Below are 9237 nucleotides of genomic sequence, written 5' to 3'. Positions count from 1 at the left end.
AGATCCCGGTGGAAATAAACTATCATATTTGGCAAGTATTGAAGAAGCTTGATCTAGAAATGAGGATGTCATCATGGGTAGTGAAACTCTCGGAATACGATATTCAATATGTTCCGATGAGGGAGTATCAAGTTGCTGGCTCTGGCATATTTCGTAGCAAAATTTACCTCGCCCATAAATAAGGAGGCGCCTACAAAATGGGCACTATCTGTAGATGGCACCTCAAACATAAAAGTGAGCGGTGCCAAAATAGTCCTAGAAGGACCTAACATCATACTCATCGAGCAGGCCTTAAAATTCGAGTTTGCCACTAGCAATAATCAAACGGAATATAAGGCTCTCATAGCTGGAATGTTCCTCGCCTTAGAAATGGGATCTGAAAGCGCAGTCACGGTATCATATGGTATCATTTATTTTATTTTTTTGATGTTTTTGAAAATTTGAATGTAGTTGTTTTAATCTGTTTGCGTAATTATAATTTGCTTGTCACTTAATACTCGTGTTGCTTGTATTTTATTCGTATTTGAGTTGCATTGTAATTGCTTTAGCTATTGTTAGATTGTACCATTGAGACCTCATTTATTCAATTATATAAGTGTTTGATCCTTGATAATATTTCTTTTAGAGCCTGGAAATTTGCTTTTTTGTCGTCTCATCAAGTGTGACTTGAGTCACAAGTTAGAACACTTAAATTTGGATGTTTAGTGATTTGATTCAAACCATTTGTTAAGCTTGATTCGAATCAGTGACCTTGTGAAAATTGGATATGCCTCGAGATGGATTGATTCAAATCAAAAAATAAATATGATTTGAATCACAGCCTCATGTGATTCGAATCAACTGTAAATCCTGATTCGAATCAAATGTCTCCTTGAAGCCATATATGGGCACTGCTTAAATTAATTCGAATCACAATTTCTTCTTGATTAGAATCAGAGCTTCACAATTTCTTCTTGATTCGAATCACAATTTCTTCTTGATTCGAACCAGAGCTTCACAAAACCAAATTTCCATCTTAGATTTAAATAGTCATTTCTTTGATGAAAACAAAAAGTGTGTGAAACATATGGGTGAAACCCATAAAGACAAAAAAAGGAAAATTTTCTTCTCTTCTTTAGTGTGTTTACTCCTAGCACCATTAATCTTTCTATTATTCTATAGAACAACTTCTTGAGTGTTAATCCATGTCAGATTCACTTTCTTTTTGTTGCATCTGCAATTTGTTGTGTCTTGGATGAATTAGAGAGAGTGAGTTGATTAATCTTGTGTTTTCTTCACGATTAATCAAGCCCATGATATCAATCAAGAATCAAGACTCGTTCATCCAGAAATTAGAGAGAACCTTGTGTGTGTGTTCTTCTTTCACCTACTTCTAATCCCTTGACTAACACCTTGTGAATTAGAGCGTTTGTGAGATATCCTGGTATTGTTCATCATCTTCATCCCTAGTCATTTTCCACTGTTGAGGACCTTCATCTCTAGATTGAGTGTTGAGGGAGACTAGTGATACATTAGGATATCTAATGTTTTTGTGTGAAGTTTGTTGTTTGTAACATGTGCATCTATAATTTCTTGAATGCAGTTTGGTCTTCATTGGTACCTATCAAGAAGAGAGTTTCAATATGCCTCAAGGAAGACTTTGGTGAGATCAAGTATCAATTGTCTGTAAGGTGGAGTTGAAAGTTATCCAGCTTTGGTGGAGTTGGAGAAAGATTGCTCATAGACAAAGTTGGGAGTTATCAAATAAACGCTTAGCTAATGGCAATCGCTCAGGCAATAAATCGTTGGGATCATGTGAGTTTCCACACATAAATACTTGGAGTGGGTTATTGTGGATGACAAGGTTATTGGATCAAAGAACTTTGGGGATCTTATTTTTGTTAGCAGTTTTAGTGTCTGCATCAACATAGAAAATTATCGTATGATAGCTTGTTGTAATCAAAATACTTGTATCAAACTTATCAAAATATTGGAACATCGTAATTATGTTTCCCAGTGGTTTTAACACCATTGAAAAATACAGTAGAAAAAGCGAGAATGAATGTCGACGCACTATATATCTCTTGTTCTTCTCCTTCCCTCTTCTCTCTCTTTCGTAAAGCTAAAAAGAATTTCTTGTGTATGTTCAAAAAACTCAATCTTTCTCATAGTTTTGTTCGTTCTTCGTGCGACGTTTGTCACAACATTAAGATTGAACAAATCTTTTCACCACTTAAACATTTTCCTCCCTCAACTCAAGACTCTACCATTAGAATTGTTAAAATTATAATACTAAATATAGGTTGGGTTGACTCATCGAGCCGTATGGATTTTTAAAAATTGAATTAGACTCATTTTCGATAACTCATTAAATAATGAGACCGAACCACTTCAGCCGACTCACCATAATCCGTGTATTTTTTTTTATCAATTTTCACCACCGCTTTTCTAATATTGACCTATTAAATTCTATTACTCTTGGAACTCTCGTATTCTATTTTTTTATTGAGACAAAACCTTCTCTAATTTACTAAATGATTTTTCTAGCAACCTCATTCTCAAATAGATAAAATTCTTAAGTAAATATTCAATTGAAAAAGTAATATCTAAAAAAGTTTTTAAAAAAGAGAGAAAATAAAATGGTAACGAGGCACAAACATAATTAAGTAACACAAGATATAATAAAATAAATCTTAAGTAGAGAGATATTACATAAATAAGTTTTAAGATTAATCTATTATATTTTGTATAGTCTCATTAAATACTAAATTAAAATAGAATATCATATCATATCATATTATTTAAATTTTAAATGATGATGTACCTTTAGTATAAATCAGATAAGAAAGTACCATGAAAACTAATCAAATAAATTATCACATAAGTCCATTCGTTTTTTAAAATAACTCTGATATATTTGATTTGGATTAGATGTTTTTCTTTTTATACAAACAAGTGAGTGTGTTTGTGTCTTGGGTTAGAAAATTCTAATATTGAGTTACATCCAATGATTTAACAATTATTAAATAGATAACAAATGAGATTTATCTATATAAAAATATTTTATAACTTTTACTTTAATAAACTTTTTGATATACAAAAAATTCATTGTTCAAATGTTCAATCAGTAATCATAGACAGAACATTGTCTTTCTCAAGTCTTTTTTCTTCTAAAACTATTTCTTTGAAAAATTTATTTCTATTTCATCAACATAGATGTAAATTATAGAAAATTTATTTTTAAATATTTTCATAAAAATAAATAGATAAATGGATTAATTTATACATCTCTCATGTATTCACCAAGTATTTTGTTAACTCATTATAAATATTTTTGCGAGATCCGAAATTATACATCTTAGACAATTAAAACTTTCAAAAAACGTCATCTAATATATTTCATAATAATCAAATGAGATTATTCGATATTATCCAAATACTTTTTTTTAAATAAATCAAAGTTTTAATCTCATACATTCTAATATGTTTATATTGCTCCGCTTTACTTTTTTGTCACCCCTGATAAATCATGGAAGAGTTCTTTCATCTTTAAAAAAAAATTGTCAAATTAAAATTATTGACTGAAAAAGTGAAAAACAAAATCATGAGATATCATATCTATCATTGCATAAAATTTCGTAGGGATTGAATTTGGGTGAGTTTGCTATCTCTTTAAATTAATTTTTTTTCTCAATGAATAATTACCAAAACAGTAAAATTAATTAATTGAATCCCAATATAGTAGAGCCCTACATAACTTGGGTATTGCTAGAAATTGAAGGATGATTTAAATGGTGGGTTAGAATATTCTAGAATACTTACTTTTTCTTCTATCTCAATCTTCATGCTACACTTCTACTTCCACATTCATCTTCAACATTCAATGGAAAATGCCATCATAACAACAAAGCCCTAATTTCCACTCACGAATTTCGTGTTTTTCGTCAATTTTCCATTCTTTCTTCACGAAATTCGCATTAATGCTAACATCCTATAATCTTCTTCGTTCTCGCTTTCGTAGCTCTCACCAACACTGGTTTTGTACCATTGTCGCTCTCAAACCAGAGCCTCAACCACCTCCAACCACCTTCGCCGTAACCACCACCACCACCACCTCCTGTTCACTTCCTTCTAGACGCTTCCTTTGTCTTGGATTCGATTCTCGCCGACATCTTCATCACAGTCATCATCACTCTTTCCATCGAAGTACGGTTTTCTCTCTTCTTCTTCTCATTTTCACTATAATCGATTCTCTAACGTGATTTGTTATCTTCTCTCTCTTTTAGGTTTCTTTACAAGAGCTAAACCGGCTCAGATAATTGAATTCAACGATCGCCACAGGTTTTATTTTTTATTTTTATTTTTATTTTTCTGTTTTTGATTAATTTCTCATATATTGTCATTATATAATCAATTTAAATTGCTATGGAAAATGGAAAATGGTTCATGTGTGTTAAATTATCTTTGTTATCGTTTTTTCTTTCTTAATGTGTGATGTGAGAAAATGCTACTTCCATAACTTGTCTTTTTTTGTTGTTGTTATTATAGTCAGCGGGCTGTTAAAACTGCATTATGGTGTAACTTTCTTGTTTTTTCACTCAAATTTGGAGTATGGTTAGCTTCCTCCAGTCATGTTATGTTAGCTGAAGTTGTGCATTCAGTTGCCGATTTTGCGAACCAGGTAACTTTGTTGACGCTGTTTAATAGGTTCCTTATGTATCGTTTGAATTGATGGAAATTGTTGGAATGGAGTAGAATAGTAATATATAACCCTTGTGGTTTGGATTTGTTTAAAATGGGATTGAGTGCAAGACATGGAATGCAGTTAACTCCATTCCGTTCAATACCTCATTGCCTCTCTTATTTTGCCCTCGAATTTGGGGTTATGAGATGGAACAGTGTTCTTCATTCCATCATAAAAGTGACCTACCAATGGAATGGTGATTTTATTAATTCCATAATTTAGCATCTCATTTCATTATATTCCACTCCCAAGTAATATCCAAGCACAACCATATTGTAAATGAAAAACTAATATGATACATGTCTTATTTTGTAGGCGCTGCTTGCTTATGGTCTATCTAGCTCTAGGCGGGCACCAGATGCTATGCATCCGTGAGTTACACGATTTTCGTTACATTTTATCAACCCTTCCCCACAAATTTAAAAGAAAAACGTTTGTTACACATTCAGTACCAAGCTGTTTTCAATTATTAGATATGCATACATTTGGTATGATTCATTAACTATTATACATGTAATGGATGAATACATTGATAGTTAAGCCCTTTCTTTATGAAATTGTGCTTCAATTACTAATTGAGCAGTGCAAAATTTAACAAGACTCTTTGTATGACAATAAGTTATTCTATCCATTTCTATTTCATGGTATGAATTGAGATACGGCTTCTATCTTTGCAAGGGTTTGAAATCTAACCAGTGTTGCGTAATGGTAATATTTTCTATTTCCGCAGTTATGGTTATTCCAAGGAAAGATTTGTTTGGTCATTAATATCTGCTGTTGGGATATTTTGTCTTGGTTCTGGCGCTACTGTTGTTCATGGAGTTCAAAACTTGTGGGTTGCACAGGTATTCAACCAAACTGAATATTTGAAATGCAAACATTCAAATTCTTTCATCATAAGCTCTTGTCACATTTCTTATTTTTACCAGTCTGTGAATGGTCTCTCATCTAATTTATTGGCTTTTGAAAATTTCTTTTTCAGCCCCCTGAGAATATGCAATTAGCAGCTTTAGTCTTATGTGGTTCATTCGTCATTGAAGGTACTATTGTCTGTATTAGCAATCTGGTACAGTCTAATCTCCTTTATCTGTTTCATTCCTTTCACTTTTTAATGACTAATGAGTATTTTTTGTTAGGAGCCTCTCTTGTTGTTGCCGTTCAAGCAGTCAAGCAAGGCGCAGCTGCAGAGGGAATGAAATTAAGAGACTATGTTTGGCGTGGACATGATCCTACATCTGTTGCAGTAATGACAGAGGTGAGCTTGGATTCTCAACAGTGCTGCACCCTCTGTAGCAGCAAAAAATGATTAAGGGGAGAGAAAAGATAGACAGTAAATGGGGAGATGATGAAGAGAGAGGGAGATAAAAATCATGAGAGGCAGAGAGGTTGGTAGGAAGGGGTTGTAGAGGACGGTGTGCGACGAGATTTTGTTTGCCCTTTTAGTTTTTAGTTTGTAAACTCCTTTAGTAATGGATTAAGATTCTGCCTTTGTATTTGTTCTTACAAATAGTTTTAAATTTTGCAGGATGGTGCTGCAGTAACTGGCCTTGCTATTGCTGGGGCATCATTGGTGGCAGTGCACTATACGGGAAATGCCATGTATGATCCCATAGGCTCAATATTGGTTGGCAACTTACTTGGAATGGTAAAGAGGATTCATAAGACAGCAAATATTCCAGCAATTTGGTATCTCTTTTTGTTTAATATTGTACTGAATTACCATGCAGGTAGCCATATTTCTTATCCAGAGAAACCGACATGCTTTGATTGGTAGAGCTATGGACGACCACGATATGGAAAAAGTACTCCATTTTTTGAAAAATGACCCGGTACAAGCATTCTTTCTTTTTTTTCCCCTACTAAAACTACATCATAACTTTTTGCCATTAATTTTACTAAGGTGACTTTTATGCTTTAGGTTGTAGATGCTCTCTATGATTGCAAAAGTGAAGTTATTGGGCCTGGATTCTTCAGATTTAAGGCAGAAATAGGTTATGCTTCACATCATTGTTCTTGACTTCTAACTATAGTTTAGGAGGCTGTGGATATAATTTTAAAGTTATCTTTGTTTTGAATATGGGGTCATTTACTATAATAATACTTCTTTAAAACTAAAATATATTTTAGAAAATTATAATGATTGTGTAAGTTTTTCTAACAAAAAAAAAATTATCATGTATGGTCTCGGCAATTGTTGACATGAAAGGTCAATTTTCATCTTAATAATATATTGCGATTCTCTTATATTTGACATCCTGTAGTCATCCTGTAGTCATTGTGGTTTGTATCGTGTTATTCTTTTCAAGTTTCAACTTAAATAGCATTACTATCTGCACTCAATTCTTTTTACCATTTTCAATCTTCACTTTCTATTATAACAAGTGCTAGTCGTAAAGGTAGTTTTGATGCAGGATGAAGAAAATTGCTTTTATGATCAATTTTTATTTTATACTTGAGATTTTTAACTTGGAGGAAAAAGCAGTAAAACTTGAGATTTTTTGTACCCCTTCCCAAAAAGTTTTTCTATTTTTCACAAACTTTTTTTATTGAAAAGGAACTTCTAAAATCACTGCAAGGACAATCAAACAAACCCGAAGTTGGCCTATTATTGTATATTAATTCAAATTTCATAAACAGTTCAAATTTTTAATCTGACCAGTCTTAATGAAACAGATTTTAATGGAGATGTGGTGGTACAAAATTATCTTGAAAGGACTGGACGTGAAGAATGGGGCAAACAGGTTGATACTCTTCTTTATAGTGTTCTTCTAATTCTAAAATCTTAGACCAACTCTATTGTTTCTACTGTTATTCTCAGATGTTGTTAATTGCATGGCACCATTTGAATATATGGGGTTGGCATCCTAAATGAAACTATCCTAGGGCATATCATCATTTCAAATTTAAAATGATTTAGACCAGCTCTTGCTGCGTGACTACTTTAGGTTCATGATCATTCTACCCTGCTTCCCCTGCCCACTTACAGTTTAATCATTAAGAGTTAGAATTAGATATGTGACTATCATTAGGATCTAGTTAGTCTATTATTACCTCAGTTTTTAATTTCTTATTACAGTTTCGTGAAGCTGCAAAGCTGAGGGACGACACTGCCTTGACGAAGATTATGTCAAATTATGGTATGCTGCTGTGAAACTGACCCATTTAATCTTGCTGATTATGAAATAATTCCTGCTTACAGTTGTGAGTTGTGGCAGGTGAGGAAGTAGTTACAGCATTAGGAAGTGAAGTTGATAGGTTAGAGAAGGAGATCCAAAACCTTGTTCCTGGTATCCGCCATGTTGATATTGAAGCCCACAATCCAACAGAGTCATCCTTGTCAAGTTAAAATTTTCAAAAATTTAAGATCTCACTCTCTTTTATTTATCTTGTCGGTGTATTTATTTATGAATGTTGATTCGGCATCATCCATTATTTTGAGCTCATTTTGATGCTCTTTCTTAAAGGAAAATGTAGTTTCAGTATACATGGCTCAAGTTGAGTCAACAGCTCTTGATAGATTAGTGTAAAACATGTATTCATTTTTTCCTCTGCCGGAAAAGATGAAAATTAATGTATGAGTGATAAATACTTCAATGCAAAGCTCAAAATGAAATGTTTGAATTTTGCATTATTCCCGGTGGTACTGTACGACTTGGTTGAGACTCTCTCCAAGTTAACTTAACTGTCTGCAATCTAAAATATGCACTAAGTAGAAGCTGTGACTTTTTTGTATGTTGGAACTCCTCTCACCAGCATCAAACCTAAGTGAAGTAATTTACATTAAATTTTGATATTCTACTTCAAATTGTAGATATAGGATCTGTGATCATTGTTGTGAAATTTTGGGATTTGACTGGCCATTTGAGAATTGTTTGGTATATTTAATCTATGTTTGATTGTCTCTTGTTAATTCAGTTTAGTTTGTAAATTGGTATCTGCATGAACATAGTGGCGCTGGTTCAAGTTCGGGTTCTGACCCCTAATCATTAGGGTACTAGACTATTAAAAAAGTCTGCTTGATTGCTAGGGTTAAAAATAGAAATTGCAAATAAGTCATGTTTTCATCTATCTTAGTCATTGTCTAGCACTGTGGTGCCACCTTCCACTATGAACAACTCTTTTTCCTTTCTTACAGTCACCCTGAGGGAGGTTAGTGGTTAAATTTAAGGGTACACGCATATAAATTATAATGTAGTCAAGAAAAACAAATTAGATGTAAGACATACAAAAAACTTAAGAAATTATAACATAATACGTACTTCGCCTACAGAGTACCAAGGAATATTCTAACAAATGGTAAAATTTTCAGCAATTTTATTTTTAATAAATAATATCATCTCTGAAAGAATTATTTTCTATCTTAATGTGTAACTTTGTTATTACTTTGTTTTTATCTATAGAACCTCTGATAAAATTACAAAAATTAACGAAGTTTGCAGTTATGTTAAATGTTAAATTTATTGGCACTTAATATTACTTTACAAAGTTGAGGAGAATTTGTTAGGATTTTATCA

General features: G+C 32.7%; 1 protein-coding gene across 1 annotated transcript; it reads left to right on the top strand.

Moving 5' to 3' along the window:
• The first annotated feature begins 3631 nt into the window (after nucleotides 1-3631).
• Nucleotides 3632-8354, top strand: LOC127107198 (metal tolerance protein C4). Its single transcript, XM_051044488.1, has 13 exons — nucleotides 3632-4185; nucleotides 4266-4320; nucleotides 4528-4660; nucleotides 5039-5094; nucleotides 5454-5568; nucleotides 5706-5763; nucleotides 5860-5978; nucleotides 6249-6368; nucleotides 6451-6552; nucleotides 6642-6714; nucleotides 7397-7464; nucleotides 7800-7860; nucleotides 7939-8354. Exons 1-13 carry the CDS (start codon nucleotides 3960-3962, stop codon nucleotides 8067-8069), a joined length of 1317 nt encoding a protein of 438 aa, XP_050900445.1. The 5' UTR covers nucleotides 3632-3959; the 3' UTR covers nucleotides 8070-8354.
• Nucleotides 8355-9237: the final 883 nt, after the last annotated feature.

Source organism: Lathyrus oleraceus, chromosome 7 (genome assembly GCF_024323335.1).
Source record: "Lathyrus oleraceus cultivar Zhongwan6 chromosome 7, CAAS_Psat_ZW6_1.0, whole genome shotgun sequence".
Lineage (NCBI taxonomy): Eukaryota > Viridiplantae > Streptophyta > Magnoliopsida > Fabales > Fabaceae > Lathyrus > Lathyrus oleraceus.
Note: the sequence above shows the minus strand (reverse complement) of the source record. Positions and strands in the feature narration are given on the sequence as shown.

Bases quoted from the DNA above. Each gene is read 5' to 3' on its own strand.
- LOC127107198 (XM_051044488.1), top strand. From the start codon at position 3,960: ATGCTAACATCCTATAATCTTCTTCGTTCTCGCTTTCGTAGCTCTCAC. The intron at 4,186-4,265 runs GTACGGTTTTCT...TCTCTCTTTTAG, and splicing joins TCATCACTCTTTCCATCGAA to GTTTCTTTACAAGAGCTAAA. The intron at 6,369-6,450 runs GTAAAGAGGATT...ATTACCATGCAG, and splicing joins TTGGCAACTTACTTGGAATG to GTAGCCATATTTCTTATCCA.